This window comes from Lithobates pipiens, unplaced genomic scaffold, assembly GCF_037356315.1.
Source record: "Lithobates pipiens isolate NorthernLeopardFrog02 unplaced genomic scaffold, aLitPip1_a1.2 Scaffold_18, whole genome shotgun sequence".
NCBI classification, from domain to species: Eukaryota; Metazoa; Chordata; class Amphibia; order Anura; family Ranidae; genus Lithobates; species Lithobates pipiens.
This window is the reverse complement of record NW_027507758.1, coordinates 257,664,219-257,684,431: the sequence shown is the minus strand read 5'-3', so window position 1 is coordinate 257,684,431 and position 20,213 is coordinate 257,664,219. Positions and strand designations below refer to the sequence as shown.

The 20,213-nt window shown below is 41.8% G+C and overlaps 1 protein-coding gene across 4 annotated transcripts in view; it reads right to left on the bottom strand.

Moving 5' to 3' along the window:
• Positions 1-20,213, bottom strand: part of SLC18B1 (solute carrier family 18 member B1) — an 80,746-nt gene that overhangs the window by 11,200 nt on the left and 49,333 nt on the right. For all 4 annotated transcript variants that reach the window (XM_077486850.1, XM_077486851.1, XM_077486852.1 and 1 more), the window contains exons 7-9: positions 14,435-14,571; positions 12,634-12,735; positions 10,261-10,352 (exon numbers count right to left, since the gene is read on the bottom strand). In XM_077486850.1, coding sequence (XP_077342976.1) covers positions 10,261-10,352; positions 12,634-12,735; positions 14,435-14,571 — 331 coding nt within the window. The remainder of the gene's footprint in view (positions 1-10,260; positions 10,353-12,633; positions 12,736-14,434; positions 14,572-20,213) is intronic.

Below are 20,213 nucleotides of genomic sequence, written 5' to 3'. Positions count from 1 at the left end.
CTTTGGTTTTCCTGCAGTTTGCAATAGACTTCTATTATATTCTGCAGGTTTGGTGCACTTTTAGAAAGCTCACCAAACTCGCAGGTAATAATAGAAGTCTATGGCTCAGTGCAGGTAACCCGCAGGTAAATTGCTCTGCACCTGCGGATCAGTTTGAAAGCAGCCCAGTAACCACTGCAGAACAGATATGCCCATATATACACTGTGATTTTAGTAATAAACTGACCTTTAATAACAGTATTCTTTTTATTCTATCCCAGAGCAGGAGGTCGCGGGCCACATCAGAGGGCTCCGCGGGCCACATGTGGCCCCCGGGCCGCTGGTTGGGCACCCCTGCCTTATAGGCTGGAGGATTACAGTTGATACAACATACAAAACAAGCAAGCATCATGTTGAACTGAATTTAAAGCTAATGTTTAATTGGCCTATATTTTGCTTTCCTTGGTTCCTACTAGAGCTGCACGATTCTGGCTAAAATGAGAAATCACTTTTTTTTTTTTTTTGCTTAGAATAAAGATCACGATTCTTGCAGCATAACATCTTTCACATTATACAAAAAAAATTGGGCTAACTGTTTATTTTTATTTTTTTTTATTCATTAAAGTGCATTTTTTCCCCAAAAAATGCATTTGAAAGACAGCTGCGCAAATACAATGTGACTTAAAATATTGCAACAGCTGCCATTATATTCTCTAGGGTCTCTGCTAGAAACAAAATATATAATGTTTGGGGGTTCCAAGTAATTTTCTATAAAAAAATACTGATTTTAACATGTAAGCAACAAGTGTCAGAAAAAGGTTTAGTCTTAAAGTGGTTAAACTGACCTAATTTACAAACCGAAGTTCATCCCATTGATCTAAAAGAACTAAATGTTAAAATTTTTTTACAGTTGTCAGCTGTGAGCAGAGAATGGCTCTGCACTGAATCGAGGAAATTCTGAAGTTTTAAGATCGTGAGGGGGGTTGAATCACAATCTTGATAAATGATTAATCATGCAACTCTAGTTCCTCCCTTCTCCCTCATTAAAATGATGAAGATATTTTTCAGTAAAACCTTTCAGTTTTCATTACATACGTTATTTTGGACCCAGTGGCATCTTTACTGGGTCTCTGAGCAATGCAGGTAGATCATGGCCAGTGGTGATGTCCACAACTTTTTAAAAGCATCAGAGCGCCCTGCCTCAGTACTTCTCTCAAGAGCACTGCAAGCAGTGGGCTGGCTCTTAGGAGGAGTTATTCAAATATCAAAATGCCTTCATGGGTGGATGCCAGTCTGGAGGATTGGGTGCTCAGAGGCAGGATGCATTTGTATACAGACTGACCTATGTAATGCCCACATGTGATGGTGAGCATTCATGACTGAAAGAACTATAATCAAATTAATGGGGTGGGCCTATGCCAGTAAGAAAGGGGATGAAAGAGCTAGATGATGCTGGATGTCCTCCAAACAGCAATGAGGCAAGCAATCTGACTAGCTGTGACCTCAGGAAGCTATCTGACTTGCTGCAGTTTCTCACACAGGTTAATTTACTTTATAAAAAAAAAAAAAATGTCTGTGCTTCCTATTTCCTTCAGAGATACAAACTTGCATGACCATCTGTAAGAAAGATTATTCAGTTGCTGGATGGTGCATGTATGGCTGGCTGCCATCTGAAGTCTTTATGCAGCATTACAATGGTCAGCATACAGAGAAGTTAAAGGTAAAGTTGATAGAATGTAATTTGATGGTTTGTGTTTGCTTGTTTCAGATGTCTAGTACTTATCTGATATACTGTTCGTTCAAGATGGAATAATAAGCAGAAAGTATAAGTCCTGGTTCACACTATGAATTGCACAGGAATTGCACCACATTCCTGTGCAATTCACATGCGATTCAGTACGGTGTGAATTGAGCCCATTCATTTTGAATGGGCTCAAATCATACCGCATTGCACCAAAGTCATGTATGCACTACTTTTGGAAATGCACTGCAACCGGATCACATGGTAGTTTTGTACCATGCAATCCAGTGCAGGCAAATGAACTGCATTAGCGACCTGTGCTTAGGGTGTCATTAACATTGCACTGACACCCGCTGCAGATCGAAAAGGTGTTGTAAAAGCGCATGGATTGTGGATTTTCCACACTGCATTCTAGTGTGAACTGGGGATAAGTGTTCTGCCAGACATATACAAAAGACTTACGAATAGAAACGTTGTACTTTGTACCTCTATAAAGACACCACAGTTTGGAGGATAAAATGTCAGTGAATAAGAGATCCCTAAGTTGGAGATGCATAACAATGGGGTTGTGGCCTGCTACAGCCGGATGGCAACTTAACACAGAAGCTCCTGGCAACACGGGGATACAGAGGCACACAGCGACTCACCGGGGCACTATTCCACCTGTTTTCTCAGGCAGTCTGACTACGGGACACCCTGGGAACATGACCAGAAACACCGCCAGGCCTGCGAGACAGGTCAAACCTGACTGGAAGAAAGTCACAAATAAAAATGTAAAATCGCATACTTAAACATGGATGGGCAATAGAGCCAACTTAAATCCCTGGAAGGAAACCCAGGAGAGCCTACGGGCTTGAACTCACCCCTCGGCTAACTTGAGCAACAAAGTGCTGCATACGGGTATTTTCTTTACCCATCACTGTTATGAGAAATCCCCTAAATATGTTATTACACCAGTTGCATGGTTACTTAACTTTTTTTCTATGTTCCTATGTTCTTTTTCATCTACTAACACAGTCGGAAGTTGCAGAACTACCATAACGAATGATAAGCTCCACACAGCAGATCCCTTTGGAAAATCTCCTCTCTGGATGGACATTCAATCCTTCAGGGGTTTGAAACATGTTGCAATCAGTGAGTACCTTACAAACCATTTTGTCACACAAAGTACCTGCTTCTTGACATTTATGATTTGGTCACAAGATGGTGCTCACATCATAACAATGAATATACTACATCAACCTAATACAAAACACACTGACTTCTCCAAAATGGGTATTAAATTTCTCTCTATAAACGAGAAAGGTCTTAAAAGTGGTTGTAAAGGTTTGTGTCTTTTCACCTTAATGCATCCTACCTTAAAACACCTGTCAGTGACCAGCCCCCACCCCCCCCCCCCCCATTTTACTTACCTGACCCCTCGAACTTGTCCCACGGGAACGCCCCATCTCTCTGCTTGGGGTTCTTGGCTGTTGATTGGATAGATTAATATCGCAGCCATTTGCTCCTGCTGCTGTCAATCAAATCCAATGTCGTGGCCAGTGGGGGGGGGGGGGGCCCCGAGTCCTGCATTCAGCGTCTATGGATACCAAGTGCTGGACTCTGGAGCGAGTCCGCTAAGGTAACCCCCCCCCCCCCCCCCAGGAAGAGTACTTCTGCATCCGATGCAGGGAGGAGCCGAGAGAGCCACCGAGGGACCCCAGCAGACGAAGTTTGGGGCCACTCTGTGCAAAAAAACTGCACAGTAGAGGCAAGTATGATATGTTTGTTGTTTTTTTCTTTTTTATTTACCTTTAGTGTCACTTTAATCACCTAGAAAAGAGGAAGTCCCTATGGAAGGAAGCACTCTCTTATAAATGTGGGATTCTATGTGCACAGGAAATGCACTTTTGCAGCCTATTTCCACCTGTTTCCACCCACAGAAACTTTTCCCATGTATTTGCTGCCAACACAGAAACAAAAACAAAAAGGAGTCCTCAATTAGAGACTCTGAGGCGTTTACTTTACATGAAGAAGTCAAAGACTCTCAGGGCCATTTCCTAATTTTCGTTTGTGATCTCAATTCTGTCACATACACCATTGTAAATGTCTACTCCCCTAATCAACATCAGGTGCACTTTTTCCATAAATTAATTCAAAAGGTGTGCAACCATCAAAAAGGGACTTCTAGTGCTATATGGGGACTTCAACACAACACCGAACCCTTCTATAGACTCTTTCTCTGGCATTAATATACAAGCACATCTCTTCTAACATCTTTCCACAACCAAGATTTATTCGATACATGGAGGTACTTACATGCAGTTGAAAAGGGACTTCACCTTTTTCTCCTCACCCCATCGGGTTTATACTCAAATTGACTTATTCTTAGTTGATCAACAGACCCTATCCAAGGTTACTTCTGCTTCTATGAATAATGTAACATGGTCAGACCACGCCTCCATTACCCTATCTATAGAGGACTCCGTGGCCAATATCTCAACTCCTGTGTGGAGGACTAACCCATACCTTCTACAACAAGCAGAATTTAGAAAGACTTGAAATGCATTTAAAAGAGTTTTTTAACCAATGAATCCTTAGTGCAGGATCAATTTGTTTAATCGAATGCTCATAAAGCATTTATAAGGGGTATTCATATACAATTGGGTGCAAGGGCCAAGAGGCAGCAGGAAAAGTGCGTAAGAGAGCTCACAAATAAAATCTTTACGCTAGAAACAAGCAACAAACAAAAACCTTCCCCAATAATATCCCAAAAACTAACACAGTTGAGATATGATATCAGACGCCTCCTACTGGAGAACTTTGAAAAATCAACCAAAAGGCTAATAATTACATATTATGCCACTGGAAACAGGGCGGGAAACATTTTAGCGCAAAAATTACTGGAAAAAAAGATACAAAACCAAGATACCATATATAACCCATCCCACAGTAATATTAAACTATATAACCCCCAGGGTATAGGAGACCTGCCAACCCAACCATTATTATTATTATAATACAGGATATATATAGCGCCAACAGTTTACGCAGCGCTTTACAACATTAGGGCAGACGTTACAATACAATACAATTCAAGACAGGGGGAATCAGAGGGCCCTGCTCGTTAGAGCTTACAATCTAGGAGGGAGGGTCAAGTTATACAAAAGGGTAATAGCTGTGGGGGATGAGCTCATGGAGAAAATAGTGCAGTTGTTAGATGGAGGGAGGATAGGCTTCTCTGAAGAGAAAAGTTTTCAGGGATCGCCTAAAAGTGGATAAATTTGGAGACATTCTGACAGATTGGGGTAGTGAGTTCCAGAGGATGGGCGAGGTTCGGGAGAAGTCCTGGAGGCGGATATGGGAGGAGGTGATGAGGGAGCTAGAGAGCAGGAGGTCTTGGGAGAAACGAAGTGGGTGATTAGGTTGGTATTTTGAGACTAGGCTAGTGATGTAGCTGGGGGCAGAATTGTGGATGGCTTTGTAAGTACTGTATTTATCGGCGTATAACACGCACTTTTTTCGCCCTAAAATCAGGGGGAAATCGGGGGTGCGTGTTATTCGCCGATCCCCCGCTGTTGCTAGGGCTTTCTGTCGCTATCTGCGGCTTCCGTGTATTTTCGGTCGCACTCGGCCATTCTCGGCAGCTTTCGAAAAGCCGAAAGCCGCAGAGAACGGCCGAGTGTGGACGAAAGCCGCCGAGAACGGCCGACAACTACCGGCGCCATTTTTAAACGGTAAATGACTGACAAGACTGCAAATGCAAGGCTGTATACGACTGACAAGGCTGTGAATGCAAGGCTGCAAACAACTTACAAGGCTGCAAATGACTGAAAAGGCTGCAATGCAAGGCTGCAAATGACACTGATAAGGCTGCATTGATGGGCATTTAAATGTAAGTTTCCCTCCTAACAGTTTTTTCGTTTTTTTTAATTGCCTCCTAAACTTGGGGGTGTGTGTTATACGTCGACGCGTGTTATACGCCAATAAATATAGTAAGTGTTAGTATTTTGAATTTAATTTGTTGGGCAAGTGGAAGCCAATGGAGGGATTGGTAGAGAGGGATAGCAGACACTGCGGTTTGTAAGGTGGATGAGTCTGGCAGCAGCATTCATGATAGACTGAATGGGGGATAGTCTATTTAAAGGTATGCCAATGAGGAGGGAGTTGCAGTAGTCAAGGCGAGAGATAACCAGGGAGTGAATCAGGAGCTTTGTGGTTTCATTGGTTAGAAAGGGACGTAGTTTAGAGATGTTTCGGAGGTTGAGGCGGCAAGCTTTGGAAAGTGATTGGATGTGGGGCTGAAAGGAGAGTTCAGAGTCCAGCATAACATCTAGCACCCTGACATGTGGGGATGGGTGGATGATTGTGCCATTGCTTATAAGTTCGGTTTTGGACAAGTTGAGTTTGAGGAAGTGGTGTGACATCCATACAGATATGTCTGTTAGTAAGTTATTGATGCGTGAGGAGACTGATGGGGTGAGTTGAGGGGTGGAGAGATAGATTTGTGTGTCGTCAGCGTACAAATTATATTGAAAGCCGGGAGTGGCTATCAGCTGACCCAGGGAAGAGGTGTAGATTGAAAATAAAAAAGGTCCAAGAACAGAACCTTGGGGGACTCTGACAGAGAAGGGAAGAGGAGTGGAGGAAGTAGAATTGTAAGTGACACTGAAGGTGCATTGGGATAGGTAGGATGAGAGCCACTAAAGAGCACAGTCACTGAGACCAAAGGAGTAATGTTTTTTGAGGAGGAGGGGGTGGTCAACCATGTCAAAGGCAGCTGAAAGGTCCAGAAGTAGGAGTACAGAATAGTGTCCGTTGGTTTTTGCAGTTAGTAGGTCATTTGTGAGTTTTAAAAGAGCAGTTCAACCATGACCTAATCAGCAAATTTTTACAGAAATGAGATCTACCTAAACTTTCCCAAGACCTTCTACAGACACTAAATTTACCCTTCAGCCCAGCAGAGATTTATAAAGAAATTGAATCTCTCCCAGCGAATAAATCTCCAGGCCCAGATGGATTCACTGGGGATTACTCCTGCTGGCTCCTTACTTACTCCTTAGACTGTACTTTTAACACTACTGTGGCCTCTTTCTCCTTGCTACTTGAGATGCTGAAGGCATCGATTGTGAGTTTGTAAAAGCCAGGGAAGGAACCAACTATGCCTCCAAACTTTAGACCCATTTCATTACTGAATATTGATTTTTAAATTATATGCCAAACTCATTGCTACATGCCTAATAGATATACTCCCCCTTCTTATTCAGCCAGATCAGACAGGGTTTACCAGAGACCTCTGATGCTACACGCCGATTAACGAACATTCCCTATTTGGCTAAGCTCAATAAAAGGCCTTCTCTGCTATTGGCATTGGATGCAGAGAAGGCCTTTGATCAAATACATTGGTAATACCTAGCCCAGGTATTGGAAAAGTTTGGGTTCTCTGGTCCCATCCTTTCAGTAATTTTGGCCCTCTACTATAAACCATCTGCCCAGGTATATACCTCTGAGTTTTATCCAAACCCTTTGACATCTCAAAAATAGAACTAGGCAGGGATGCCTTCTGCCCCCACTGATATTCAACTTGCTAATGGAACCCTTAGATACCTATATCCGAACACACCCTGACATTATATTATTCCCAATACAAAACTCTACCCACACCATTAGCCTATTCACGGAAGACATAATTATGATACTCACAGGAGGCAGAAACTTCCCTGGCTTCGGTTGGAACTATTTAATCAGGTCTCATACTATAAAGTCAATGAAAGCAAGTCATATATAAAAGGGATCAAGTATTGGCCCATCCTTCCAAGCAAAACTTGGTTCCCATACACTTGGAAAGATGACGGGATAAAATATTTGGGTATACCATTAACAGCAATCATAGAGAACCTAGTTAGGGCCAATTACACACCATTCCTCAGTATACTATGTAGAAAACTCCAGGATATAGCGAACGTGGAAATGTCATGGTCAGGACGCTTAGCAACTTTCAAGATGGTAGTATTGCCGCAATTGCTTTATTCAGGACTCTGCCTATACCGGTCTCAAATTCCTTCTTCTCCATTGCCCAATCATTGATAAATAGATATTTATGGCAAAGAAAAGGGGCAAGATGTGAGTTTAGAAAACTAGTAGCTTCAAGGAAACGGGGGGGGGGTAGGACATGTACTACTTAAAGCAGGGGTCTCAAACTGGTGGCCCTCCAACTGTTGCAAAACTACAAGTCCCATGATGCATTGCAAGGCTGACAGTTACAAGCATGGCTCCCACAGCCAGAGGCATGATGGGACTTGTAGTTTCGCAACAGCTGGAGGGCCGCCAGTTTGAGACCCCTGACTTAAAGACTACCACGCGATTCTTGCACAGGTATAAACATGGTTCCCCCAGTCAAGCGACACTACATGGCTAGAACTAGAGAAATCTCAGATCCCTTGAACCAACTTATATAATGTGTGATTGACCAGCACATTCCACACACATATTAAAACAGCTCTATCCCCTACTATAAACTACTTTTTTTTGATATATATTTAATTAATTTCTCTATTTTCATATAAAAATTTCTTTTCTTAGATCCCATATATGCTCGCTCCTGATGAGTGGCGGTTAAGTCACGAAACGCGTAGAGCTACCGGTTTCTATGTATTTACCAAATTGTATTAAGACCTCTATGTCAATATAGAATTCTTACTCCCCCTTCAGCTTTAGTGAGGTCATAGGTCCTGCGGATTTTACCTTTAAAGTATTGTCATATACCATGTCCTTTAGAGACGAATGAGGAAAAGCTTTATTGTTTACATCATATGAATTCATTATTTATTTTTATATTTATTCTTATATTGTTTTGTTTACTTTATATTATAAATGCACTTAATTGTAGTGTATTTTTAATGGATTTATTATCATATGTATCATTATATGTATGTTATTTGGCATTATCAATTTGTATTTATTTATTTGTATTATTATTATGTATTTTTGTATATCTAGATGGATGTATCAATAAAACTCCTTCACATTCGCCCTTTTATTGTTTTGCTTCCATGTGCTGCATTTAAAGTCCCACCCCCCCCCCCCTTTGTAAATTATTTCCCCCCCCTTGATGGTTAATGTAATTGGGATGGATATTCACGACCTTACCAGGCCGTGTTATCATTTAAAGTCCCTAGGGATGGAATCATTGGGCCTTACCAGACCTTGTTTTCCTTAAAGTCCCTATCTCTTATAAAATGTTTTCGGCCACACTACAAGCATGGAAGACGCTCTTAATTATGCAGTTTATAGACTAACAAAAACCCTTTCACTTCCCATCTCTAGCATACCCATGATCATTCCGGACTTACACATAACACATTGGGTAGCTAAAGGTATACAAGTTGTAGCAGATCTTATGGTGTGCCCTACACCCCAAACATTTAGGACCATACAGTTAGAATATGGCCTAGAAGACCATGACCAATACAGATACCTCAAAATCACAAATTTTCTTCATACTAACTAATCCTCATACCTCTACTTTATTTCCTTGGAAAGCAGTTCTATACCTCACCACTCCCTCCACTAATATCAAAAGGTATTTCGTTATTCTACAACATCTTTAACAAAAATGGATTCACAAAATCCATAGCCATTAAAGCATGGGAACGAGACATGGGCACCTCTTATACCACAGAGCAATGGCAAAAACACTTCATACACAGTGGCAAAGAGTGTTAATTTATGAGAATGAACCCACAAAATACTGCTGCATTGGTATTTGACTTCATACCCACTAACCACCTAAACAGAATGGAGGTGGGATAGCACATTTTGATTGATGGAAGCTTCACCTCCCTGTTATTCTAAGACACAGACTGGAAGGGCATGACACAGCCTGTTACTGGCAGAAACCTGTCCACACCATGTTATTGCAAAAAATTTATAAAGATTTGATTTCAAATATATATTAGAATGACAATTTATAACAGTTTGATATTTTTTATTTTTATGCTGTATCCCAAAGCCTGTTTTTTTTTTTTTTGTTGCTGTTGTTTATTTTGAACATGTGACCAGCAGCAGAGGACTGGAAGCTCCTCCTGCTTATGTTTCCCTGCAGACAGACTGGGAAAGAGCTGGGTCATGTGACAGCTGTATATCTATTAGGAAAAAGGTTCCTACGATTTTTGTTGTTGCTAAAATACGGTAATTACAGTGACATAATCCTTATACAGAATGAGAAGGTACAATGTAAATAAAACAGTGTGTATTTAGTATAACTTTAAATATGTAATTATCTTTTAAATCACACAAACGCAAGATATTAGGGCTATAAAATATAAAAGGATGATCTACATTCAGTTAATAAAAAGTCTTGTGTGTAAATGCTGTGTGCATGCATGAATTCATTCATTAATGTAAAGATTTTTTATACACTTGTTTCCTTACTATAATTCACCCAACTTTTTTTTTTTCTCTTCTCCAATGTAACAGTAAATACTGGTGAAGACAGTTGATTAAATGAATAATACATGTCCTGAGGAGTCAAAAGGATATTCTCTAAAATGGATACATACCTTTCAATGTGAAATATAGGGGCAGGCCCTAACATGGAAAAGCACGCTGCAGTACCAAGACAGCCAGCAATAATAAGCCATTTCCTCTTTTCCTAATAAAAAAAATAATATGTAAGATACAGGTACTAGTGGATTAACTTGAAGGTCTTCATATAAAGAGGAATTTTGGCTTACTTGGAAATTCCATGAAGTATCTTGGCGTACAGCATGGGACACGGGCTGTATATTCACAGTCACTGGGTTTTAGGCTAGTACCTTCATGGGTTTGAAAACTGGCAAAGAGGCAGAAAGGTAGGGCTTACGTGCAAGACTACTTTGTCTATGTGAAGGGTCAAAAATGTCTCATTGCAAGAGTGACTTATCTGGCAGTGAGCAATGTGAGAATGACAGAATCCAAGAAACACCTGTCATTCGAGACATTGGTTTTAATAGCCATGCAATTAAAGCCAGTGATTGAGAAGCAGGATGGAACAAGGGACCCTGAGAAAGAAAGGCGGGCTTGTTTGTAAGAGGCCAAGGATTGTCTCCTAGAAATTTGAATATTTCTGTATACCAGGTTCTCCTGGGCCAGTTAGGTGCAACGAGAATCACTGATTTGCTCTATTTTGCTGAACAGTTGAGGCAGAATTTGCACTGGACGAAAGGCATGAATGAACTGGGACAGGATCTAGGGAATTATCTGAGCATCCAATGCCAGTGGTAGAAGATCCTTGGTTTTAGCTAGAAACAGGGGTAACTTGTTGTATCTGGAGGCAAAGATGTCCACATCTGGATTTTCCCATTTTTGACATAGGAGATTGAAGATGTCAGGATAAAGGGTCATTACCTCTGGTCAAAGTGGTGATGACTGAGGTAATCCACCTTCCAACTGTCCACTCCTGGGATGTGAACAGCAGAGGTGGCTAGACACTATTTCTCCATCCATGAGATGATCAGATTTACTTCCATTTAGGCTATCTGACATCTAATTTCCTGTTGTCAGTTGTTATAAGCCACAGTCATGGCACTTTCTTATTTACGCTGAACAGTTGACCATGAAGAAGTAGGGTGCAATAGCTCAGAGCTAGCTTTAGCGCTCTGAACTCAAATTTGTTGATAAGGGGTTAGTTGGATGATCATGTTCCCTGGTAAACGCTTTGTCGTAACACTCTAATCGACTACAGTTGGAGTAAAACGTATTCTTTAGAAAAAAACAACAGACTTACTGGCCAGATCACCAGGTGAAAACAGAGGAAAACAATCCTAAAGAAGAAAACTAATGCAGCTATCACATCTAAGAATTAGTAAGATGCAATATAATAATTTTTTTACTTTTAGGTTTAATACCACATTAAGAAGGCATGAGATCATAGAGAGAGAATTTTGTTTCCTGGGAGAAACACCTTGCCCTGGTCAGTGTTTGAAATGAGTCCAAAGTATGCTAGGCAAAGAAAAGGTTGGAGAGTAGACTTTTGAAATGTGGTTACTCAGCCAAAGGTCTCAAGCATTTGAATAGTCCTTAAGACATTTTCAGGAGGCGTACTTCAGAAGGTGGTCATCTAGGTACCCTGTAACCTGAATGCCCCGAGTTCCTAAGAGGGTGTGAAGACGTGCAAGTACTTTTGCGAATATTCAGGGTACAGGGGTAGTACAACAAATTGCAAGTGTTTGTCTCCTACTGCAAAGTGCAGGAAGTGATTATAAGGTTAGAAAATGGAAATATGTAGATAAGCATCTTGGATGTCTACTAATGCTACATATCCCCCTTGTCTCAGAAAGGCAATAGCCAAGCTTGTGAATTCCAGGTCACATTTTGAACATGAAGGTACTTGGTTTGATTATTTTATGTCCAGGATAGGACTAATACTCCTGCTGGGTTTTGGGACTGTGAACAGGTTTGAATATTTTGAACCTGTCCCTAAGAGAGACCGGCACGACCACTCCTTGGGACAAAATACGGTCCAAAGACCGTAGGGTTGCAGATCTGACTATCCTTTAGAAGATTTTGGTTGGTTTGAGAGAAAAGAAGATGGAGTAGAGTTTTGAACTCAGTTTTGTACCTACACCACATGTCTGCTACCATAAAATAAATAAAAACTTCTTATACTTCTACTAAAGACTTAGAATAACTACAAAACTGATGCAAAGTGACATAACATCTCAATTACAAGGCATTTTCCCACCCCATCATCAATTGTGTCTAGTGTCTCTTTATCTGTTACACTGTATTTTGTCCAATGTGTAATACTTTGGTGCTGTATTGATTGATTGTAATAAAAGAAAAAAAGCCAACATGATATACTATATATACATATATTGTTTATGTATCACCAAAAAAAATAAACTCAATTGTTGATTAAATAGTAGCAAATTTTCTTTGTATCGACTACTTACTGGTAACTTGTCGCTAATCATTCCAAGCAGTGGTGAACTAAGTGAATAAGACATGGCAAGCCCAAGAAATACCAGCCCAACATATCCAACTTTCAAATGAAACTGAAGACAAACAAACAAAAAAAAAAATTCAACATAAAACACAAACTTTGAACTTATATATTAAAGAGCTTCTAAAATGTTAAAGTTTTGTGACAAAATAAAATACTGCAGATGATTTCAAGCAATTTAACGTCTACTTTTTTAATCCTATGTAATAAACCTAGGAAAGTTCAGGGATGTTGGGGAAACATAGATGATGATCATACTTTAAATAAAGCCTGGCATTTTTTCTGTATACAGCATGTGACATTTATTGCTAGGCATTTCATTTAACAAAAATAGCACCAAGCAATAAAGTAAAAAATAAAAACTCATAATTTGTGACATAAGGCTTAATGCTTATTAGAAAGACCATCCACACTTCTTTGGCAGGTGTCTCTTGTTTTTAATGTGGCTGACCCTTTCCTGACATATTAAAATCTGTAAATGATTTGCATTTATCTGTGATATCCATGATCTCAATGTCATGTACAAAGTCCATTTTGCAGCTCCATAGTAGGGAGTTGGGGTGTATGAGGACAAACCATAGATTCACAAATTCTATTTGTTAAAGGCAGGAAAATTAGACCACCGTTCATTACTGTGCTGCCAGATAATATCTGGATATATCTGGGACTACAGCCCTCCTTAGGTTTAGGCGTGGAAAGGACACTTTGCTTTTTGAAGTCTAATGGCGCATACACAAGACCGGACTTTCCGGCAGACTAGGTCTGACGGTTTTCCCGATGGACTTTTGGTGGAGTGACTTTCCAAATGAACGGACTTGGCCACACATGAACGGACTAAGTCCATTCGAAAGTCCGTTCGTTTTAAACGTGATGATATAAACAAGACTAAACAAGGAAGTTCAATAGCCAGTGACTTCCCTTGCTTCGTATTTTGTCCATCGGACCAGCACACAGACTAACGGTTTTCTCGATTTTAGTCCATAGGAATTGAGTCGGTCGGATAGATTTCAAATATGTTCTATTTCTAAGTCCGTCAAATTTATTTTTTGAAAAACAATCGGACCAGCCCACACACGATTTGGATTGTCCGATAGACTAATCCCTTCAGATCTAGTCTGCCGGAAAGTCTGGTCGTGTGTACGCGGCATGAGTTTTATGGTTCAAAATACAATTCAACAAGCCCGCATGTAGATTTTTTTTTATTTTTTTTTTTTAACTGTGAGAGTGCTTGAAAAAGTAAGGAGGTAGTCCCAGGAGTGACAAGGGCAATTTTTCATTTGTGCAGGGATTGGGTAATATCTTTTAGTAAAGCTGCAAAGTTGTTTTTAAAGCATGGTATGTTGGCGTTAAGTCAACTCCAACGTTAAAGGTAGGTGGTTTTTCATGTGAATGGGTAGATTTTAGATGGAGCATTGTGGACGTAATTTTTACTTTTTAAGCTTAACTTGGGAGTACAGGTTCACCCTAAATGGATCTATTGCTTGTGTATAAAGTTAAAAAACCTTAAACTATAGTTACTCTTCAATGTTTGCATCCCCATTCGTTTTGTAATTATGATTGCAAAACTCAGAAAGAAAAGCATGCTTTTGAGAGTCAAGATGATTACTATTAGAAGAAATAGACAAGAGTTGTTCCAGTACACAACTGTAACAAATTCAGTTCCACAAATCTAAAGTCAATCCAAAACAGACAGGGTGATATGTACTCAAATTCTTAAAATCAAGGTAGCAAAAAAAAAAATGAAGACTTACTGTTTCAATTACAAACAACGACATGGTTGGGTCCAAAAATGCTAGGCATGAGCTCAGTGAAACAATGGTAAAACACATTACCAGAATTTTGGGGAGTTTCACTAAAGTCCAGAAAGAGTGTTTGCTTGGTACAGAATCTGCAAAAAGATATAAAAAAAAAAATATTCTAATAATTCTCAGTACACATGAAGTTTAAACGGGTTCTGCCTAAATAGTAAAGTTTGGAATAGCATTATTTAATACATTTTCTAAAATATCCTTCTTAATTATATACTGTATCTACTTTTTAATTTCTACTGTTTAATAAAGTAAATTTGCTGCATACTGTATGTAGCTAGTAGAAATTATACCCAATATGCCCAATACAGTGTATTATCCTACCAAAATACTATTGTTTCAGACTAAGGGGGTGATTTACGAAAGCTGTGCGCCATCAGTAGAGGCGCACGACGAGGCGCAACACACATTTCCATATTTAAGACACAGTGCGTCGGTAACAGAGCTTGAATCCCCCATTTACTATAGCGATCTCAGAGAATGCAATTTGTGCGCCACTATGGACATGGTGCACGACATCTCCAATTCCATATAAACAGAAGATGGAGGTGCCAATATTATGGGGTGATGTGAGGAAGTTTAGTAACACCTGCCCAAGTAACAAATATGCCCAAAATAGAATGAGAAAGTAATTTTTTCAGAGAAAGCCTGCTGTGCCTGCAAGTACGTTTAGAACTGCATGAGATCAATGTAAGCAGTGCGCATGCACAAGCGGCTCTTGCGCTCGTTCACATGAGTTTGTTCACTACATGGCCAAAATCTTAGTAAATGTTAACCAGTTGCCGACCGCCGCACGACGATGTACGTCGACAGAATGGCACGGGCAGGCATATGGGCGTACCTGTACGTCCCTGCCTTCCCGCGGGTGGGGGGCCCGATCGGGCCCCCCCCGGTGCCAGCGGTGGTTGGAATCCGTTCAGGAGCGATCCGGGATGAGGGGGCGGCCATTCGTTCATGGCCACCCCCTCGCGATCGCTCCTGACGAATGGAAGTGCAGCGTGACATCACTTCCTCTCCTGTAATGTAAACACAGGCAGAGGAAGTGATGTAATCTCTCCTCCGTGTCGGTATTTTTCGTTCCGGCACCGAGGAGAGAGGATCAGTGAGTTGCACCAACACTACACTACACAGTAGAACATGCCAGGCACACTCTCACCCCCCCTTCCCCCCCTGATCAACCCCCCAATCACCCCTGCACCCCCAGTCACAGTGACACCAATTGCATTTTTTTTTTTTTGCATTGGTGTCATTTGTGACTGTAATAACTGTTAGGGCAGTTAGGGTTAGCCCCCTTTAGTTCTAGGGTACCCCCCTAACCCCCCCCCAATAAAGGTTTAACCCCGTGATCACCCCCCGTCGCCAGTGTCACTAAGGCTGGGTTCACATTGCAGCGGTTTATGAGAACGGATGTAATTCGCACCGCACTGCAGTGCAAATCACATCCGATCTCTGTGCGATTCGAGTTCAGCCATACAGATAGTATGGCTGAATTCGCATCGCACCGGCCGCAAACTCGCATGGGACCCTTTTTTTGGTCCGCAGCAGAATCGGATCGCATGGGTGTTCACACCATGCGATCCGATTCCTGTCCGAGTTTGCAGATCGCACTGCGATATGCGAACTGATCTGGGGGTGTCATTAACATTTCACTGACACTCCCAGCAGTTCGCATAGGGCAGTGTGATGCGGGAACCCGCCGCGGATTCACACCATGCGATCCGAGTTTGCAGATCGCACTGCGATATGCGAACTGATCTGGGGGTGTCAGTAACATTTCACTGACACTCCCAGCAGTTCGCATAGGGCAGTGTGAACTGCCGCCGGGAGGCATGCGATGCGGGAACCCGCCGCGGATTTGCGGCGTTTCCGCATCGCTCCAGTGTGAACCCAGCCTAATAAGCGATCATTTTTCTGATCGCCGTATTAGTGTCACAGGTGACGCTAGTTAGGCAGGTAGGTATTTAGGTTCGCCGCAGCTTTTTATAGCGCCAGGGACCCCCATATACTACCGCATAAAGCCCCCTGATTGCCCCCTAGTTAACCCTTTCACCAGTGATCACCATATAACTGTTACAGGTGACGCTGGTTGGTTAGTTATTTTTTTATAGTTTCAGGGCACCCGCCATTTATTACCTAATAAAGGTTTAACCCCCTGATCACCCGGCGGGTGATATAAGTTTGAGGGTCAGATAAGGTCTGCGTCGCCCCAGGCAGCGTCAGGTTAGTGCCAGTACCGCTAACACCCACGCACAAAGCATACACCTCCCTTAGTAATATAGTATCTGATCAGATCTATATTAGCGTCGCCAGCAGTTTAGGTTTCCCAAAACGCATTGTTAGCGGGATCAGCCCAGATACCTGCTAGATACCTGCTAGCACCTGCGTTTAGCCCCTCCGCCAAGCCCAGCCCAGCCCACCCAAGTGCAGTATCGATCGATCACTGTCACTTACAAAACACAACACACATAACTGCAGCGTTCGCAGAGTCAGGCCTGATCCCTAACAGTTTTTTTTGTAGCGTTTTGATACAGTCGCTGACAGCCTAGGTGCTTTTTTACCTGTGAGTCTCACTAGTGTACCCCTAAATTTAGGGGTGTCTACTTTCCAAAATGGGGTCATTTGGGGGGGGGGGGGGTTTGTGCCATCTTGGCATTTTATGGCCTTCAAAACTGCGATAGGTAGTGAGGAGTAAAATCAAAAATTTACACCCTTAGAAATCCTGAAGGCAGTGCTTGGTTTTCGGGGCACCGTACGCGGCTAGGCTCCCAAAAAGTCCCACACATGTGGTATCCCCGTACTCAGGAGAAGTAGCAGAATTTATTTTGGGGTGTCATTTCACATATGCCCATGGCATGTGTGAGCAATATATCATTTAGTGACAACTTTGTGAAAAAATAAAAAATAAAAGTTTGTAATATTCCCGCAACTTGTGGCAAAATATAAAATATTCCATGGACTTAACATGCCTCTCAGCAAATAGCTTGGGGTGTCTACTTTCTAAAATGGGGTCATTTGGGGGGGTTTTGTGCCATCTTGGCATTTTATGGCCTTCAAAACTGTGATAGGTAGTGAGGAGTGAAATTACAAATGTATGCCCTTAGAAATCCTGAAGGCGGTGCTTGGTTTTCGGGGGCCCCGTACGCGGCTAGGCTTCCAAAAAGTCGACCACATGTGGTATCCCCGTACTCAGGAGAAGCAGCAGAATGTATTTTGGGGTACAATTTTACATATAACCATGGCATGTGTGAGCAATATATCATTTAGTGACAACTTTGTGTAAAAAAAAAAAAAAAAAAAAAAAATTTTGCTTGAGGCAAAAAAATAAAATATTCAATGGGCTCAACATGCCTCTTATCAATTTCCTTAGGGTGTCTACTTTCCAAAATGGGGTCATTTGGGGGGGTTTTGTACTGCCCTGCCATTTTAGCACCTCAAGAAATGAGATAGGCAGTCATAAACTAAAAGCTGCGTAAATTCCAGAAAACGTACCTTAGTTTGTAGATGTGACAACTTTTGCGCAAACCCATAAATATACAGTTATTGACTTTTTTTTTTACCAAAGACATGTGGCTGAATACATTTTGGCCTAAATGTATGACTAAAATTGAGTTTATTGGATTTTTCTAATAACAAAAAGTAGAAAATATCATTTTTTTTCAAAATTTGCGGTCTTTTTACGTTTATATCGCAAAAAATAAAAATCGCAGAGTCAGTCAAATACCTTTAAAAGAAAGCTCTATTTGTGGGAAAAAAAGGACGCAAATTTTGTTTGGGTACAACATTGCATGACCGCGCAATTACCAGTTAAAGCAGCGCAGTGCCAAAGTGTAAAAAGACCTCTGGTCATTGACCAGCAAAATTGTCCGGTCTGAAAGTGGTTAAGCAACGTACATGCAATCGCATGGGTTGCATGGCGCAGCTCTAAATGTGACAATTTTTTTTATGCTGGTTTACCTTTATATGTATTTTTTTTTTTTTTTAAGGACACATGGGTCATGTTAGCATGTTATGTTGCCAACATGCGACATGCACCTTGTTAAAATGATGTAAAAAGACTCTCGCTCCTCTATCTCCTCCTAAAAGGGCATTTAACCTTCCCCCTCTAATGCATACAATTTCCTTGGGCTAGACTCCATTCTCTAATGCTCATCTCCCCCCCAACCCCTTGGATTTTCATGGGCTAAGTTTTGCTTTTAAAGGGGAACTCCACTTCATTCTCAAAAGGCTGTGAGCTGACTTCACCAATCCAAACCACATCCTTTTTCAGAGAATACAACAGGGCCAGCTAGGAAAGGGGCAAGAAGAGTGATCGCCTAACCCCCTCCTGAACCATACAAGACCACATGAACTCAACATAACTGGCTGCCTTTGAGACATGTTGGGCTCAGCCCAATACCAACCACAAAGCACTTTGTATCCACCAGTTTAAAGGGGCTTTCCACATTCTGTAAATTGCCCCTTCTGCAGCCCCCCACAACCCCAGCCTAGGGTTGTGTGGAAGAGGCCCTTGTCCCCCTGAATATGGGAACAAGGTGGTTGACTTTTGGGGTGTCCAAGCCCCTCCTGCCCCCAAGCATTCACCCCCCCCCCTTTCATGGGCTGTCTTGCTGTGTGTTTGGCTAGGGGTTAGTATGTGGGAGGGGCACATTATTTTTTAGTTTGGGGTGGTATTTTTCATGTGGGGGTTTCCCATTTTAAGCCTTAAAGCGGTTCTGCACCTTTAAAAAAAAATATTAAAAGCCAGCAGCTACAAATATTGCAGCTGCTGACTTTTAATAAATGGACACTTACCTGTCCCAGGGTCCAGCGATGTCGGCGGCAGATGATGAGCGATTGCTCGTCTCTCTGCTTCCTCCGCCGCCATCCTTTGTCAGGGAATCGGGAAGTGAAGCGTTGCGGCTTCACTGCCCGGTTCCCTACTGCGCATGCGCAAGTTGCGCGTCTCTGCTGGTCCCCGCTGTGTCCTGGGAACTGTGTGTTTCCCAGAACACAACGGGGGGGGGGCATCTGCGGTGGTCTGTTCCAGAAGTGGGTGCAGATACCTGGATTATCCAGGTAACTGCACCCCCTCCCCCCTGAAAGGTGCCGATTGTGGCACCGGAGGGGGGGGAGGGATCACATGAGCGGAACTTCCACTTTAGGGTGGAGAACCGCTTTAACAGACCCAAATGGCCTTGTATGTATTGGGGGGGGGCAGGCTATTTTTTGTTTTTGGGTTAAAAACTTGCAATTGCAATGTAGATTTGTAAGTTTTCTCTAAAGTTTTCTCTAAAGTTTTCTCTAAAGCCGTACATTTTTGAAGCAGCATTTTGCATACATGCTACAGATGCACGACTTGCAGAACAACTAGGCTGATTGGCATGGCGAAACAAAAACTGAAAAAAAAAAAAAAAAAAAGGTGTGATTTGTCTAAAAGCTACTTTCCTGGTGCCTTCATGGCAGCATACGCATGGATTGTGCATATGCTACCATGGATAGACACCAGGAAAGGAAAATTACAGAGAGGCAACTGTTCACTTTTCCATTTTAGTGCAGTGGTTCTCAGCCTCAGTCCTCAAGTACCCCCATCAGGTCATGTTTTGGGAATGTATCTTAGCTAAAATAGCTGTCCAAAATACCAAGCCATTGACTCTGATTTAAAGCACCTGTGCAAGATGAAGGAAAACCTGCAAACATGGCCTGTTGGGGGTACTTGAGGACAGGCTTGAGAACCACTGGATTT